Genomic DNA, 19,707 nt, shown 5'->3' with positions numbered 1-19,707 from the left:
GGGCCATCAAGGGGTTAGAGGTGGAGTTGGCTGGACATGCTGGCTATTTATATTCCCAACAGAGATATCTGCTATAGTTTCTGGTTTTGCTTCCTCCACACATGACCTTGGGGTTCACAAACCTAATTTGGAACATTGAATAAAAACTTAATTAGATTTGAAATATCTCTTTTAGGCTTATGAAAGAAATCACCAAACCAAAGGGGCTGAAGAATCTCCTGATGACTACATTGGTGACTTGCCCAAGACAAGAAGAGATGACCAAACCAACACTTCTTCTTCTTGGGTTTACTAGCCCAAGGCAAACTGTCTGTCTCCCGTCCACCTCTGGGCACCTTGTGTGGCTTTGAAGTAAAAGGACAATGAACTGGAGCAGAACGGGCAAAAACGGGCATGTAATCTGCCCTGCCTTTCACAAGGACTCGAGATATATTGCTCTGGAATTGACCTACAATAGTTTTATTATACTATAACCGTTGGGTGTTTTTTTCTTAAACCACCACCCAACAGTTGGTCACATGTAACTCTAGGTGACAGCATTGGTGAGAGTTTTGGCATCAAGTTCTATTGACTACAAAGGATCCCTTTTGGCTTAAAAATGTCCAACAAGAGCTCTCAATCCCATAGTTCTATCCAATGTAATCATCAGGAGATACATATGACCAACTGTTGGGTGGTTTCTTTCATAAGCATCTACTTAAAGCTGATATTTTAGTATCATCATCACTTGGCTAAAGAAACCACCCAACAGTTGGTCACAAATATCTCTTGGTGATTGGAAAGCTGAGATTTCTGGTTCTATTTTCTAAAGTTCTATTGTCTACACAGAATGCTATTTGACTTGCAGAAAATGTGTAGACAAAAAAAAACTTGATGTCCAGAAATTTCACCAATGTAGTCACCAAGAGATACATTTGACCAACTGTTGGGTGGTTTCTTTCATAGGCATTTACCAAAAATTATACTTTAGTATCATCAAGTTCATGAAAGAAACCACCCAAATGTTACATCATAATGAAAATTTATTGGAGCAAATGCAAAGCAATACATCTAGAGTCATCATAAAAGGCAGGACCGATCTCCTGCCCCCCTAGTCCAACTGCCCTATGTTGCCCTTTTTGCTCCAGACCATTGGCCATCCTTTTACGTCTACAAGATAAGATGTCAAAGCCACACAAGGTGCCCAGAGGTGAAGTGTACAAAGACAGTTTGTTTTGGACCAGTAAACCTAAGGGTGTTGGTTTGTCCGTATGTTCTGTCCGTATGTATGTTTTTATGCCACACAAAAACAGCACTAAAACCTCCCTCCTCTGGCAGTTTGGTTCTATATGTGAAGACTCAGAAACAGTTATATGTTAAATGCAGAACTTTATTGGACCAACACAAAATTACAGACACAATAACAGGAAGGATAAAACCAGACCACTAGTATTGAGTGGTAAAAAAGTCTTTACAAAGTTTTGCCTCTAATTGACTCCAAGTTGGTTTGTCAAAAGCGCACTTGAGAAACCAAAAATTTTCAGCTTCCAGGTACAAGTATGTTCAATTAGATTTGAGTCTCGATTGAAAAATAATATTTTTTTTTTTTCTCTAGCCAAAATTTTGTCGAAATGACTACTAAAGGCAAAAGTTTGCCAAAATTGTGTGATTCATTACTGGTAGTAAACCATGGAACGTATCTTAGATTTAGTCTAGTATTTTTGATCTAGCAATTATTTCCATTTCACAAAAAAGGAGCTTCTACTGTACAGAAAAACCAAGCCCAATAGCTGCATATTCAGCATGTTCCGAGCCTGAATATCAGCAGATACTAGCATAGCATTCTGCGTTAAGCACGGAGCTCCTACAGGGAATTGAGCTTGTACTCAGTATGGAGAAGTCCCTGAGCACACCAAACAATGCCTAGAACATACTATAAAGGAAACACGATCTGTGCTCTGTACAGCATCCCTAGCATTGATCAGTTGCTCACAAAGCTCTGAACCCAAAAATGAGTTTTTTTACGACCTGCAACCACAGGGGTGTTTGGTGAAGGACCATGAACTATTGATAGACATTTGCACGAAACAGAGGAGACAGAGGGTGGCTTTTCTAAATGCTTTCATAACAAAATGTGGCCATTAACAATAACATTAACAGAGCTGTGAATAGTTTATCTGGATAGCATACTGTTTTTTCCACAGTAGAAATCCAGCATGGCATCTCGGCAAAGAGATCCATATGTTGTCCTGCTTCTTTAATCTTGATGGTGTACGAAAGATGGCTGACTCTCACCTTAAGTGACCAGTGTGGAAAATATTACCTAACATGTAACAATTGGTTTTAAGATTCTGTTTCTTCCTCCCTCTATTTCTCATTCCTCCCTTCCTTCTTCCCTTCTTCCTTTCTTCCTCTCTCCAATGTTATTATCACTCCCTTGATTATTATTATTATTATTATTATTAGGTGGAGGAGGGGAGTCCAGTCAATGGTGGAGGAGAGGAGTCTAGCCAACGGTGGAGGAGGGGAGTCCAGCCAATGGTGGAGGAGGGGAGTCCAGCCAATTGTGGAGGAGGGGAGTCCAGCCAATGGTGGAGGAGAGGAGTCTAGCCAATAGTGGAGGAGGGGAGTCCAGCCAATAGTGGAGAAGGGGAGCCCAGCCAATGGTGGAGGAGGGGAGTCCATCCAATGGTGGAGGAGAGGAATCTAGCCAATAGTGGAGAAGGGGCCAGCCAATGGTGGAGGAGGGGAGTCCATCCAATGGTGGAGGAGAGGAATCTAGCCAATAGTGGAGAAGGGGAGCCCAGCCAATGGTGGAGGAGAGGAGTCTAGCCAATGGTGGAGGAGGAGAGTCCAGCCAAAAGTGGATGAGGGGAGTCCAGCTAATGGTGAAGGAGTGGAGTTCAGCCAATGGCGGAGGAGGGGAGTCCAGCCCATGGTGGAGGAGGGGAGTCGGTAACAGAACAAGGCTGGAGCAAATACCAGAAGCAATGACCTATTTAATTACCTGAAATCACATTTTTCCTATTTTTCCAGTTCTGGTTCTGCTTAATTCAATTACTTCCATGTGATCTGTTCACTCAGGACATCAGCCAGGGCTCACAGGATAATTAATCTCATTTATTGAATAAAAATCAATTGTGAGATAATTAAAGCCAATGGAGTCATTGTGCGGAATATTCCTGGGGGGGAGGGGTAATGAAAAGACACCGGCAAGGTTACGGCTGGCTTGGGTGATTGGCTGGTCACATAGGTTGGCATTGGGTCACATGGGCTCTGTAGAGAACCGCTCACGATACTGTGTGCAAAATATCCCATCTGGGTGACCGGTGTCCCCGGGACAGAAAGCAATAGGAAATCTCTTTAATGGAGACAGGCTTTCCTGCTTTGTCCAAAACTGTGGCTGTGCAACCAATATAAGTATTCTTTTATATCTTTGTATTAGCTTCCTGCGATTATTTCAGGGCTGCATTGCTCTCCATGCTGAGAAGAGAGAGGTACCACCATGTCCTGGCATCATGCACATTTTTATTATAATCTCAATGCATTATACAAGCTGGGGTTCCCAACACACATCCACTGGGGTGTAATTCGCCACCACTGAACATCAGCAAAATGAGTTACTGGTTATTGCCTTGAGCAAGCATCCTGTCTTTAGTCACCCCATAGTTCTCTGGCAATCCTTTGTCATGTATGAAAGGTATCAAATATTTAATATAGAACTTCAAAAATGCTTAAAAATAGTTCAAAATATACCTTTGGATTCATGCAGAGCAGCACCAACAGATGTGACAAGCCTCACTGTCCAATCAGCAATTAGGGGGGCGTGTCCCTGACCAAGCTCTAATACCCAACTGCCATCCAGAAAAGTGAGGTCACTGAATTTGCAGTGCTGCCTGGAAGGGTTAACTGGGTCACAAGTTGCGCTGGGCTATGTTGCAATTTAGTAACGATGGAAATCACCCAGCGGGTTTTGTTTGCCGGAAGCAATGAACAATAAAATATCTGACCAATTCACATGATGGCTCGGATATGACAAATTAGGATGGGGGAGTGTCCTTGACCAGACCCAATAGCTTATCTGCACCTGAGAAAAGTCAGGTCATAGACCTGGGCCTTTTAGGAGGAAAGCCTAAATCAAATATATATATACCTTTGCAGGTATAACAAATTAAAATAAATTATCTATTCCCATTCATGCATTTATCTGTGTAGATGCTCAGCTAAATCTCACCGCTCCCTACAACAGAGCACTACCCACCATTGGGAAGGAGGCAGAAAGGAGTATATGTCACATGACCAATCTAAAGGGTTTTCCAAAAAGTGAGCCTGACAACACAGGAGGGGGGCTTAATAAGGGAGGGGGTCTGCTTTGGGGGACTTTTGGGATTTATTTCATCCAAGCCAGACATCCCTGGGGTCCCAATGTCATCTAGTGATCCACCCTTAATAGTCATTAAACAACCAATCAATTTGACCTCTGTTGTTTCCTAATGGGGAGGACGCAGCAGGGACAATTATTGCACAACTGAACTTTATATTAATTACTTTTAAAGCGCTGGAAAAAATAGAATTGGGGAACTACTTGAGGTTCCTATTATAGGGCTCTGTGCGTCGATTTATAATTTTTGTAAGGCTTCATCGGCGTTGCAGTTTTCATGAAGTGCCAGAAGGCATCTGACAGACCCGTCTGACGGAGGCGAAGTTTTAATAACGCATCTCACAAACGATGTGACGGATTAACATGATTCAGTGGGGGCTCCTAAGGGAGGAATCTTCCCAACACGGCCCAATTTAACTTACAGATTCATTTCCATTTCCTCTTACAATGTTTCACTTGTCGCACCGCCCTTCAGTAATAGAGAGAATATAACCGGAGCATTAATGGCGGATGTTACCTGGCGGCGGCGGATGACTTGACACTTCTCTGATTGGCTAATTAAGGGATAAGAGGACCTGTCATAGGGAATAATGGGGGCTTTTGATGGGATTCCAGAAATGCTGGCTGCCTTCTGCGTGGCACCCCTAAAGCACCCGTACAGCAAGCAAAGCCACATCTAAATGGACGCATCTTCCGCTAAAACTAAAGGTCTGCTAACATTTATGGACCCCTAATGACCCTCTTTTTTCAAATCAACAACCAACCAGAGCGGTTTTATTTTTAGGATTTATTTAAACTTTACTGCACAGTCCTTGCAAAGTACCAAGCACGCCCTTCAGTGTTCTATGCAAACTCCCCCCAGTCCATTACCCATGGTACCACCCTGTGTGCAGTGACATCAATAAGAGCGGGTAAGGAGGCTGCAGGGAGCAAGAAATACTTTCCACTTCACTGGCTATGCAAGTAAACCTCCTCATCCTGCATAGGGTTGACCCCATTGTCCTAACTCCACCCTATTCATCCACCCTAAATGACCCCCCTCCATCCTAACACCTATCCTTTAATGCCTTCTTCATTCTAATTGCCCCCTCTTGACTGCCCTACTTTATCCTTACTGCCACCCCCTCCATTCTGACTACCCTCTTCCTCTTTATCAGCCCTTCTTAGTCCTGACTGCCCTCCATCCTGATGAATTCCCTACCTCCTGACAGCCCTACCTTATCCTGACTAACTTACCTCCATTCTAAGTACCCCCTTACCCTTTGTCTGCCCTCCTTTGTCCTGACTGATCCCCATTCATCCTGACTACCTGGTTGCCCTTTGTCATTCTAATTGCCCCTCCATCATCCTGACTACCACCTTGCACCTTGGCTGACCTCTTTCATTCTTATTGCCCCCTCCTCCATCCTGACTACCCCCTTACCCCTTGACTGCCCACACAGTGATCAGGGTATCAGTATTTCACCTTCTTACTTCTTGCCTGCACACCCTGCCATGGTTCATCATCATTCTGGCCCATTTTGGCCCAGTGGATCACATGATTTAAATCGCTTGGATTGGGGCAATTTTCACTTCCAATCCATAAAAACGATTCCATCTAACAGCCAAATAAATTTAAGCAACTGATTTTCAGATGTGTCCAAAATGTTGTGGGTAATGGTGAATGAGTCCATTCTGTATACCTGGGAAGTCTCTGGAACTGGGCCGGGAAGTACCAACCTTCCGATGGGGTTACTGCAGTACCTGTGCGGGAAAACAAGTGAAGACGCTGCAGGGAGTCGGTGACACCACTGCACTGACATGTAGTTCTCTCCATCCTGGCTGATCTTCTACATCCTGATGGCCACTCCATGATGGTTGGGACCCACAACTACATCAACTTGGCTTTGCCCCACTTTATTTAGCCTTGTCCCAAAATATTTGCTGCTCTCCTCCAAATTTCTCCGCTATGACAATCACATTTTTTGATAACAACGGCAGAATTTTTGATTTCCGGTGAGAATGGTGCCAAAAAAAAAAATTCCCAATGGGGCCAAACAAAGCCACTCCCAACCCAAAACTCCAGCAAAGTTTTGTACTTGGTGCGCAGACCAGGCTGCGGGGAGAGGAATGCGCAGAATTCTCCTTGCAGGGTCAGATGATGTGGGGGAGACTTTTTTTTCAGACAAAGAGAAGTTTGAGGATGATAAATACCAGAATAAAAATGTCGCCTTTCAAACCTTCAAAAACGGAATAGTCAGCCGAAAACAAAATGTATCAATGGGCTCATTGTTTGTTTTTTTGTGAATCTGAAATGTAAATCTTTGCTGTGGGGGCACGAGTCTCCGGTCACTACAATGAGAAGGCGAGGATGGGGGCGGACATAGGGATGCCGAGAACAAGGATGGACATGTGTTACGGGTGCCCTGCTGGAGGGCATTAGATCCTCCCCAAGGGGGACTCCACAGTCAGCTTGGCAAGGGTTCTGTTGGCTACTAGGAGATTTTTTGGATCATAATGGCCCCATTACGTTGCATTAAGGCAGCCCATTCTTTTTTCTGACTGAACCATGCACATGGCAATGCATTTAACTGCAGGTCGGTTGAAGTACGCTGGGATGCCCATTGAAATGCCAATCACCATGAATGACCAGCACAATGGTCAAGGCATTATTGCATCAGTATTATCCCCAGAAATTTTTTCCAGCTAGGTTTGGAAGATCTAGACATGTGGTGGTGGGCGCTGTATTGTGACCCAATGTTTCAGTAACCACCTGCCTAATTTTGGGTGATTATTAAAAATTTGCTGGGTGGTACGCCCACCTGAAAGGAGCTGGGGAGATCACTGTGCATGGTGGTGATGATAATGCAAAAGCAATACATACAAGTCAACCTAATGAAGAAGAACCATGAATATCTGCAAGGGGTAAAGTGCAAAAATCCAGAGCAGCCAATCACAAATCCGATTGCCTTGTGGGATCAGGAAGGAATTTTTGTTCCTTGTTGGAGCAAACTGTACCAGGGTTTTTTTTTGCCTTCCTCTGGATCAACAAAGTCTATGGTGGCTCAGTGGTTAGCACTCTAGTCTTTGCAACGCTGGGTCCCAGGTTCAAAACCATCTGCATGGAGTTTGTGTGGTTTCCTCCTGGTTCTCCCGTTTCCTCCCGAATTCCAAAAACATGCAGTTAGATTAATTGGCTTTCCCCCAAAATTGTCCTTAGACTGTATTAAAGACATATGACTGAGTTAGGGAGAATGGATTGTGAGCTCCTTTGAGGGACAGCTAGTGAGATGACTATGGACTTTGTACAGCTCTGCGTAATATGATGGCGCTATATAAATACTGTGTAGTAATAATAATAGGGTTTTTATCTGGGCAATGTTTATTTCCCTGGTGGTTGAACTTGATGGACTTATGTCTTTTTTCATCATAGCTTTGTAAAAAATCACAACGGTGCGATCTAGGCTCAGATTGGCTGCCATTAGTGCACATCGTCCTTCACGCAGCTTCATTGGCTAAGCTCGTCAGACACGCCCAGGTGGAGCTGATCCAAACGGCCCCAGAGCAAGCAGAGACAAATAAAATGCCTATAAAACAGAATTAAATAATATTCAACTCAAACACCACAACACCGAAGCGGACGCCACCGGACGTAAAGGTCGCCGCGGCCCCTTTTTTTTTCGGTAGAGGAAATGTAATAAATGGTTTTCAAAGACAAAATAATGGCTTTGTGCTAACGAGCGCAGATTAGAGCCCTCGTTGTGAAAGTCAGCCGCCTCTTGTAAAAAGCGAGGACCTGCAGTAAATTGGCGAGTAACAACTGACGTCCGCAGACGGGGCGTAAGTGGTCGCTTAATTAGGTAATGTCTGATAACGCTGACAGGCGACTGCGAGGAAACTGACCAAGCTCTCACTGTCCCCTCACTACGACAAGATAAATATATAATAGGAAGGAGTACCGGGGCCGACTTATCAATGTGTCTGAAAGCTGAACTGACTCCAATTGTCTGCATTGTTCACCGCAGCCAATCAGAACCCTCCGTCTCCCTGCGCAGACAGTGAAGAGAGAAACAAAGCGTTGTCTTATAACAATACCATGGAAGAAACACAATGAAGCAAAATAGGAAAAATAAAAAGAGAAACAGAATCATTCTATGAGGGATCGAAGAGCCAATCCAATCGTCTTGTACGATCGTCAATAAATTGATTCTGATGTGATCAATATATCCATACATCAGGTGTTTGTGCAATTGAAAAATATTCCAATCTGACCGACTGAGGTTCTCTTGATATGGATCAATGAGTGATATTGATCACTTATGATCGATCAGATTCAGAAACAAAGAATCGATTTATTGACGATCGGAAGAAATACAATGAAGCAAAATTAGAAATAAGTAAAGAGAAAGGGAATAATTCTAAGACTGATCCAGCAGCCAATCGGATCATCACGTATGGACGTCAATACATTGATTATTTCTGAACCCGATCGATCAGAGGTGATTAATATCACTCAGATATCAATATCATTCATCCATCAGATAGGATTCCAGTCTGACCAATTGAGGTTCTCTTGAAATCGATCACATTGATTTATCAGATTCAGGAACAAAGAATCGATTTATTGACGATCGGAAGAAATACGACATAGTGAATTAGAAAACATGGAAATAGAAAGGGATTCATTCTACAATGATCGAGCAGCCGATCTGATTGTCTTGTATGACTGCCAATATATTGATTCTTCATTTCTAACCTGATCAATCAAAAGTGATCAATAACACTGATTGATTCATATCAAGAGAACCTCAATCGGTCAGATTGAAATATTTCTTTCAATCATATCTTATGGATGAATGATATTGATTGCTGAGTGATATTGATTACGTTTGATCGATCAGATTCAGGAATAAAGAATTGATTTATTGATGATTGTACGTGATCAGATTGGCTGCTGTATCAATGTTTCATTTCACGTTTTCTACATTTTGCTACATTGTATTTTTCCATGAAACAATCGTTCATCGTATTGTTATATGACAAGGCTTTGTTTCTTCCTTTCAGTGCCGGGAAGAAGAGACGGAGGATTCTGATTGGCTGCGGTGAACAATGCAGTTCAGCTCTCACATTGATGCGGCACATACTCCGCCCTGTTATATATTTATCTGGATTCTGATTGGTGGGAATTTGTATTTTTAATTTGAATATTGGAACGTGCAAACAAAGACTTATCATTAATAGTAACATTGATCATGTGATTATGTAGGAGTTTATTTATAAATATTCACCCAAGATTCACCAAACATCACACTACACTAACATCTACATAATCATAATTTGGGGAAAATGTTATGTGAATCTTGGGTGAAAATTTTTATAATTGGATCCCATAAAAATCAATATATATATTTGTTTTTTTCAGTTAGATATTCATTGTCACCAGAAGAGAAAATCATCCAATAGGGACCCTTGTTCAGGTGACAACTGTACAGACATTCAGTAATTGTCACTTGGCAGGATCATTGGTGATTGGCTGAGAATGAGCAATGGAGAAGGGGGTGAGGGTGGATGCCTGGCTATAGGGACCCCAATACTCCATATTGGAAGTCGGTCATTTAGGGATCTGGCATGGCAGTGACACTGAGGACAAATGTATTTTCGCTACAACTTCACATAAATTATCTCCTTAGGTAATGAAAAACTAATTTTGTATAAAAATTTTCTCCTCACTTCCTCTTCTACAGTTAAAAGTTTTGACCAATCCTGTGGCAGTGACAACTCTGTCCTGATCTTCCAATTGAGCTCCTGTGTTGTCACCCCATCCCCCCTTGCTGGAAACCCCATGCAGCCCTACGGACATATTGCACACACCCATGTAACGTTGTCACCAGCACAAAGCCGGTGAATGATGTATGATACTCCCCCCGCCTCCTAGATTGTAAGCTCTTCAGGGCAGGGTCCTCTCCTCCTTTAGTATCTGTCATTTGCAACCCCTATTTAATGTACAGCACTACGTGCAGTCACATAAATGGCAGAATATTGAAGGAAGTCACATTGGATCAGAAACTATTAGAGGGAGAAAGACGACTGGACAGATCAGCTCTAAAGTCGGAGTTCTTTCATGTAATTATCAGTGTATAAATCTACCCTCCCCCTATCAATGGAGAACAAAGGGGCTCTTTTAGAAAAAAAATCTGCAAAATCACTGATTTCTGCAAATTGCCTCACATGCCAGCAATAAAACAGAAAAGGAAAAGCAAAAAGGAGAAAAAAAGAAATAAAATACACCCTGGATTGGATTTTGCATAAGGGGTGTGCAAGACAAGGGCCACAAATGCTTGGGGCCCCTTTAGGGTTCTATTGGACCCCTCGGCTGTTCACTATATGGCCTTTTGGTGCTTTTTACATTTGCAGCTTTCATTTGGTGATCCTGCCATGAAGGTCCTTGCTTATGCGCTTCTTGTTATAGGGTGACAACTGTCTCGGAGTTCAGTTTCTACGTTGTCACCTAGCCACAGGAGCTCCTGGTGGGGGCTACATGCAGCTGTGCCAATACACGGGCATGGTCTCTATATATGCAGCTGATGCTGGTGATATTGATCCTGCCAGACAATCAGTGAGTGCTGCCCCGTATCTTGCATAGTCTGTGGGGTGCCAATGGATTGGTTACAGACCTAGGGACCCCAATGCAGAATATTGACTCCTCCATGGCAGCCCTGCAGCACCACTGATGGACATCTAGCTATAGATCTAAGGGCCCCTAAGCAGAATTTGCACCTTTCTGTTCGTTCAATGGCAGCCCTGCACTACCACCGATGGTCATCTATGTGCAGATCCAGGGGCCCCCCTGGATCTGCCCCCCTGCATCACAACAAATCCCTGGGGCCACGTCTTTCAAATCTGAATCTCCCCAGGACGGGTCTGATGGAGACCTCTGCAGACCCTGTGGCCCCGAGGAATGTAGAACACTCGCCCTTTATAATCACAAGGACACGGAGGTGTTCTTTTGCTTAATTCTAGGGTGACAACGCTGCTCCTCTACTGATTCTATGCAACAAGCGTTGTCACCCTAGCACAGAAAGCAAAAAGTCAAGAAAAAAAAAAAAAAGGACGTAAGCTGCCATAACATTTTTATTCTTAGGGAATAGATCCATGATGCCCACCGGAGCCCCCCGACCAAACCCAAATTAGCTGGACTATTTTTCACCTTGGGGTAAAACACTATCGAAATCTGTATAATTGATGCTATGCTGCCCCCCCATTGTGTTTAACCCTTTCCATGCCGATCCCAATGGAGAGATCATAAGTGGCCCCATCCACACCACACAAAAGAGCCGTTGTTGTAGAGGAGCCGTGATTCCCATCACATGACCCCTCCATTTACAAGACATTTACCATTCCGCCTAATTAATTCCAGCACATTAACCCCTTGAGCCCTCATCCCCTCCAGTAAGAGCTCATCACGTGGGTGTCACTGACTCCAATGGTCCTTATCCACATTACTGAGCGCTCCTACATTACCCGACCAATCAGAGGAAGGGAAGTGCGCCCTCAGGGCTGAGCGCTGGATAACCCACCGCGATGCGGAGTGCTTGTTGTGACTGATCCTGGCCATATGCGGGTCGTATTTCCCAATGGATTTCCCATTCTTTCTTTTATTATTACGTTCAATCAACAACTTGTATAAAATTTAAAGAATCTCGATTGGTCGGGAAGATAAATTTCCACCATTTGCCCTCGATTTTGAAATGCCCGATATCTACTTGCCGGCACAACCATGTAAATCCGGCAGCCTCATCACCGCATTCAATGGACGTGTTTTATTAATGCCTTTCAGGACTGGAGAAGACTATCATGGGTGAACCTGGGTAATCCAGAAAACCTGAAACAGATTTTGTTACACATCATTTTACCATACATGTTTCTAATCCTGGAGCAGATCCATTCCAAATCTGCAGGATCACCCAGGTTCTCCCATGATATCAGTCTTGGATAACATTAATAAATCAGACGCAAAGTTACAATGTTGCAGTCTGATCAATGGAGGAGAAGAGACAAGGGAAATGTTTCTCCTGCCTGCAGCAGACTGGTGACATCATCTCAGCCTAGGTAGAGACGCTGGATTGGAGCTCTGCAATGGCTTTATAATGATTTGTAAATTCATGTTGTTGTGTATTGGGAGATCAGGAATTTATTTATCACTTATTGCAGTGACCACTCCTCAGATGTGATTGGCTCTCAGTAATGGAAGGAGAAGCTCAAAGTTTATAACACAGCAGAAACACAGATATGTGAATGTTCTGTGCTATTCACATACCTCTGATGTATCATTACTGCACCTCCAGGCTACTTACCGGTCAGGGAATAAGCACTGCCTGCAGGTGGCACCAGAGTCTGCAGGCAGGGGGGTCACATCCTGGATATGCAGTGTGGTAGGAGGGTGAGAATCTTATGACATGCTGAACAGAATACAATAAAACAGGTATTTATAAGGCTCAAGTTCAGGTTTATATGGGTGGTGCCGTTGCCAATCCTTCATGCCGCCCCGTGGGAGGTGTTACAAGTAGCATCGACCCACAGCAGCCTTATGGAGAATGAAATGGGCCAGCAAAATGTAGCTCAGTACTGCTGATGGATGCCCACTTCAGTGTGGCCAAGGTGCCACCACAGGTCTGAACCTTCCCTTAATATGCATGGGGAAAAAATAATCAGCAAAGGGATGGTTAGGGCTCATAATGGGCACAGCAGATATACAGACCTAGGGAACATGGATGGTGGGGGCCTCATAATGGGCACAGCTGGTATACATACCCAGGAACTCAATGCTGAGGTGGTGGGGACCCGTTACATTGGGCACAGGAGGTGTGCAAACCTGGGGACTCAGCACTGGGATGGTGGGAGCTCATCATAATGGGCACAGGGAGAACCCTTATAATGGGAACAGCAGGTATAGAAAACTGAAACTCAATGCAAGGATAACGGGAGCCCTTCATTGTGGGCACAGCTGGCATACAGACCTAAAACTCAGTGCTGGGATTGTAGGGATCCATCACATTGGGCACAGAAAGTATACAAACCGGGGATAATAGGAACCCTTCATAATGGGCACAGCTGGTATACAGACCCAGGAACTCAATTCTGAGATGGCGGGGACCCGTCACATTGGGCACAGGAGGTGTGCAGACCTGGGGACTCAGCACTGGGATGGTGGGAGCTCATCATAATGGGCACAGGGAGAACAAACCCAAGAACTGCAGGGACAGGGAGAACTCCTTATAATGGGTACAGCAGGTATAGAAAACTGAAACTCACTGCAAGGATAACGGGAGCCCTTCATTGTGGGCACAGCTGGCATACAGACCTAAAACTCAGTGCTGGGATGGTGGGGACCCATCACATTGGGCACAGAAAGTATACAAACCGGGGATAATAGGAACCCTTCATAATGGGCACAGCTGGTATACAGACCCATGAACTCAGCACAGGGTAGGTGGAACGCCCCATAATGGGCACAGGCTGTGCAGAGATTCTGGAGAACTCCTATTATGAGACCTGGGAACTCAATGCAGCCCTGGTGGGAGCCTTTCACAACAAGTGTGCCCATTATAAAATCATTGATTTCAACTATCGACTTTTTAACTATCTGTGAACTGAATTTCTATTCTATGAGATCTGTGTATAAAGCAGTGAATCTGACATTCGCCAAACATTGGAAGAAAATTCTTTATTTCCATGGAGTGAATGATTTATTGCTTTTTAAATCTACCCCTAAATTATCACTGCATTTGTTCCCTTATTAAAATGAATAGAAATGGAGAGCAAAATCACATTTTCAACCCCAAATTCACCCAACTGCACCCCAAAATCAAAGTACGAGGGTTTGATATCATCGTGTAATCCGGGGCCGGGCACAGTGGCATCACAAGGCTTATAGCAGCGATCTCTAAATGGGGACAAATCCTTCTTTTTCCATAAGAAAAGAATTCTGTAGGATATGTAATTCACTTCCTCCAATTATCAATCGTCTCTGCCATGCTGTACAATGAGCTCTGAAAGCTGCAGTGTCTGGAGGTCCTCGCTGGGACCGCGGTGATGTGGAATATCCAATAATCCAATATTTCCTGACTCCGGCATAATTTATGAGCCCGGACTCACCAACTGATGGACATTTCACTCTGCCAATCCAAAATCACTCCACACACACAGTATAGGATCCTCGGATATTCCCCGGCACACGGTCCCTGGAAAAGATGGCGATTGCCATAGGCAGAAAGGGACAATCAGCCTGATCACAGGGTAAAAGGGAGGACAGAGAGGGCAGAAGAGCTTACAATCTAATTTATAGGGGAGCAAACAGAAGGTAGAAGAGCTTACAATCTATTATATAAGGAAGCAAACAAAAGGTAGAGGAGCTTACAATCTATTATATAAGGAAGCAAACAGAAGGTAGAAGAGCTTACAATCTATTATATAAGGAAGCAAACAAAAGGTGGAAGAGCTTACAATATATTATATAAGGGAGCAAACAGAAGGTAGAAGAGCTTACAATCTAATATATAAGGGAGCAAACAGAAGGTAGAAGAGCTTACAATCTATCTATTGGGATAAAAGGAGGAGGCAGAAGAGCTTACAATCCATTAGAGTATAGGGGAGGATACGGAAGGTAGAAGAGCTTACAATATATTAGAGTATAAGAGAGGATACGGAAGGTAGAAGAGCTTACAATCTATTAGGGTATAAGGAAGGATACGGAAGGTAGAAGAGCTTACAATCTATTACAGTATAAGGGAAGATAGAGAAGGTAAAAGAGCTTACAATCTAATAGAGTATAAGGGAAGATACGGAAGGTAGAAGAGCTTAAAATTTATAAAGGTTACATATAAGGTGGAAGTGCTTACAAGCTATTAGGGTATAAGAGAGAATAGAATAGGTAGAAGAGCTTACAATCTATTAATGTATAGGGCAGGATACAGAAAGTAAAAGAGCTTACAATCTATTAGTGTATAAAGGAGAAACAGAAGGCAGAAGAGCTTGCAATCTAATAAGGTATACGGGAGAATGTTGAAATAAAGTCACTGTCATTTACCAGCAGCATTTGTAACTAGTCATACAAAATACTGAAAGTGCATCAGAGGTGAGGTTGGAGAACAGAATCAGGGAATATGTTTTCCGCAAATTACCAGGACCATGGTGAGTGGTGATGGGATAAAATTACAACTAACATAAACATTTAAACAAATGAATAAATAAATATATATATATATTTACACAGTAAATTGCCATACATCAAACACATTAATGTATTTATAAACACACATCACCCAAAGTCATCATTGTCATGTGATACAAGGTTGCAATTGTCATGTAGTAAAAATATAATAAAAAAGTAAACAAACAAAAACAATGTTGCAGTTTTTATATTTCATGTTTGCAGTTACTGGACAAGTATGGATATTTAGGATTAGAACCGCAGAAAAACTACAAAATATTACACAAATGTTCGAATTTTAAAACTCCCAAACTCAAAGCAACCGGCTACAAATTTTTGACAATTCTTCTCTCAGTGTATCAGATCTCTGACAACAATTTATTGTATTGATCTCTCATCATATAACATATGCAAACATTTTTTGGAGTCACTGCTCTATATTCCCTGGGGTGACGAAGACATTCCAAAAACCAACTTTACCCACCAACAGTCAAGAATGCCAAGACACTCAGAGCTGCCAACCATCCCCAATACCCAGCAACAGTTTCTGATTTTGGATTCATCTCTTGGAATTGTTACTTTGTCCCTGGCAAAGTCTTGAATTCGATCAACCAGCTTGCCAATGATATACTTTTTTTTTTGAGACGTCGGGTTACAGTGTAACGTAATGTAAAGTCAAAACTTTTTGGATACAGCAAGGAATGGTTAAGACCACCAGCAGTCTTTTAATTTTTTTGAGTCCCATTTGGGACTCTTTTTGCACTTTTTGGGATATTTCCTTCAGTTTTTGTTGCATAGGAAGTAAGGATCTCTTTGATTTATTCCCCAATCATTGTCACCAGAACTCATTTCTCCAATGGAAGATTTTATCTCTTTAGCCAACAATTACAATTTTTTGTTTTGACTCCAAGGCCAATGGAGAGAGTGAATCTTCTTAACATGGACACAAGACATTCACTGCTCTTACACAATCTGGCGTCCTTACACTTTAATTGAAACAATCTTTACATGAAGTCTATGTTGTCAGTGGAACTATACAAATCCAAATTATCGAATACCCTTTGATGGGCCAGAAAGGTCCCTCAAAGTCAATAGCTTGGATTCAAAGTGTCAATAGTCCCTGGAAATGACTGTAAACAGCTGACGACATCGTCACTGCAGCATTGGAAGTGTTGCAGGAGGACTCAAGGAGACAGACAGTCTGAGCAGACAAATAAAGAAGCTTAGAAGCTTTGCCCTGAGAAGTACACAACACCACAATAAGCAGAGACTTAAATATAGAAATATCCGGGGCTGGGGAGGTGCAGAGAATACAACATACACATACTGAGCATCCCAGGAGGGTGAAATCCTGGCTCATTACAATACAATCTAACATTTGCTATAGAAACATATGTAATAATGGATGAACATCAATAAAACCAGCTGTAGGGGAACTGTAATAATGCATGCTGGGATTTGTAGTGTGTCCAGAAGTCAAAGCACCCCTTAAAAGTGGGTATCCAAAGTACATTGGGTAGCACCCATATGCCATATAGCTAGGGGTGCAGATAGGCAATGCCAAGTTCCATGGAGACTTAAGGGAGCACACTGATGTAACCTCACCCCTAAAAGTAGATACCCAATGCAAAAGTCTGCTGGGTAGTGCCCATGTACTATATGGGGGCACATGCTAGTAAAGTTTAGAGGCATTGGACAGCACCCCTTAAAAGTTGATACACAATACAAGAACTTAATGGGTAGTGCCTGTGTCACATGCCTATGCTAGTAGAGCAGATAGGAAATACCCAGTTCCCATGTAGCCCTGAAATAAATACTGATGTAACTTCACCTTTAGGTGCCCAGTGCAGGAGCCCGCTGAACATATACTATTAAGCACCCTTTAAAAGTGAATACCCAATCCAAGAACACAATGGGAAGTGCCCATGTTGGAACAGATAGGTAATGCCCTGTTCCATGGAGCCTTAAAGTAAAACACTAATGTCACTTCACCTCTAAAAGTGGGCACCCAATACAGAAACATCTGGGTAGTGCCCATATGCCCTTACAGCAGGACATGCCAGGAGTGCAGATAGGCAATGCCCAGTCTCATGAAGCCCTGAAATAAAACACTGATCTAACTTTACCTTTAAAAGCGGGTACACAATATAGGAGCCCGCTGGGTAGTCCCCATACACTAGTAAGAGGACACATGCCAGTGGAGCATATAGCCATTAAATAGCACCCCTAAATGTAGGTAGCAAAAGCAAGAACCCACTGAAACGTAACCATGTGCCATGTAGCAGGGGCATGCTAATAGAATATAGTGCACAGCGCCCCTAAATATAGGTATCCAATGTAAAAACCCAATGGGCAGTACCCATCTGCCATGTGGCAGGACATGCCATTGTAGCAGATAGGCCATACCCATGGAGCCTTAAAAGAACCCATTGATGTAACTTTACCTCTAAAAATGAGTACCCAATGGAGAAGCCTACTTGGCAACAGGGGCCACGTGCCAGTGACACATATAGGCATTATACAGCACTCTTTTAATGTGGGTACTCAATGTAAGTGGAAGTTCCCACGTGCTAAGGAGCAGCAAAGTACTAGATAAGCAGATACACACTGCCCAGTCCCATAGAACCTTAAAAGAACCCACTGATGTAACTTCACCTCTAAAAATGGGTACCCAATGCAAAAGACTACTTGGCAACAGGGGCCACGTGCCAGTGACACATATATGATTTAGACAGCACCCCTTTAATGTGGGTACTCAATGTAAGTGCCCATGTGCTAAGGAGCAGCAACATACTAGATGAGCAGATACACATGCCCAGTCCCATAGAACCTTAAAAGAACCCACTGATGTAACTTCATTCCTTAAAAATCGGTACCCAATGCAAAAGCGTTCTTGGCACTGCCCATATGCCCTTCAGTAGACACCGGCTATCCAATCCAGGATTCCACTAGTAGTGCCCACATCATATACAGCACATGCCAGTGAAGCAGACAGACAATGCCCAACCCTATGAAGTCACACTGATGTAACAGAACCCTTTCAAAGTGGGTACCCAATGCAAGCGCCCACTTATTAGTGCCCATATACCATTAGGACTACATGCTAGTGGGGCATATAGGCAGCACCTCATCAATGGGGGAGTCCAATCCCAGACACCACATGCCATATAGCACATGCCAGTGGAGAAGACAGACAATGCCAGCACCCCTTCACAGTGGGTACCCATGGGCAGTGCCATAGCATGTAGAATAGTCTGATAGAGCAAGGTAGGTGACTTACCTCTGAGCCCTGTGACAGCTCCCAGGACCAGCCAGATCCCCCAAGATCCCGAACTCCTCATCCTGCAGGGGGCAGCTGTGCCCGGGGTGCTGGTGGCTTCTTCTGCCCCTTCAGTCTCCCAGGTCAGCACAATCCACAGGGCATGAACCACTTACAGATCCACCAGATCCCTTGTAATCCACCCAGGAAAGGATCCCCACCGTCCCAGGGGCCCCTCCTGCACCAACTCCAGGGAGGAGCCAATGGGGGGCACTGCGGGCTCCCTACACCCGATCACCCGTCCCTACCACACTGCAGGAAGAGATGAGCAGATGGCAGGCAAGGTGGCAATAATAAATCCGGGGGCAGCTTGGATGATGCCAGGCAGGAGAGGATGGTACAGGGTGGCACCGGGGTTGCAGCAAAATATGAGATCAGCTGCAGCACAATCCTCTGCAGGACACCCAGGATCTAATAGTCTGCACGGGAGGGCACCGGGGGTGAAATGCTCTGCAGGATGATGAGCTCATGTGCTGGAGGGGGCAGATCTTCCATAGGATGTGTGGGGTGGAGGAATAGTCTGCAGAGGCGATCAGGGTGACATCATGGACAGGAGGCTGTGGGTGCACCGGGGCAGGAGCTGTACGGTCTGCACGCTGCCCCTGTGCTGCCGCGGCACGTGCTCCCCCCCCCCTCCATCCATTGACAGCACCACCGTCTCCGGGCAACCCGAGGACGCCGCCCGGGCTACAGACTGCAGACAGGTGTGTGCTCCAGCGACACCTAGCGGATAGTGTGCTAACTGCAGCCTGGTGCATGGGATGCGGCATTGGAGGCTGCGCTGTGTTGGGATAAATGAGGTCTGCATGAGTCTGATTTATTAACCCCCTAGCCTTCTAA

The 19,707-nt window shown here is 44.0% G+C and overlaps 1 protein-coding gene across 1 annotated transcript in view; it reads right to left on the bottom strand.

Annotated features, from left to right (window-relative positions):
- IGSF11 (immunoglobulin superfamily member 11) overlaps positions 1-19,444 on the bottom strand; it is a 158,514-nt gene extending 139,070 nt beyond the window's left edge. Inside the window, exon 1 of the mRNA XM_072398409.1 lies at positions 18,829-19,444. Within this exon, the coding sequence (XP_072254510.1) occupies positions 18,829-18,889 (61 nt within the window). The 5' untranslated portion in view covers positions 18,890-19,444. The remainder of the gene's footprint in view (positions 1-18,828) is intronic.
- Positions 19,445-19,707: the final 263 nt, after the last annotated feature.

This window comes from Pyxicephalus adspersus, chromosome 1 (genome assembly GCF_032062135.1).
Source record: "Pyxicephalus adspersus chromosome 1, UCB_Pads_2.0, whole genome shotgun sequence".
Taxonomy (NCBI): Eukaryota; Metazoa; Chordata; class Amphibia; order Anura; family Pyxicephalidae; genus Pyxicephalus; species Pyxicephalus adspersus.
Note: the sequence above shows the minus strand (reverse complement) of the source record. Positions and strands in the feature narration are given on the sequence as shown.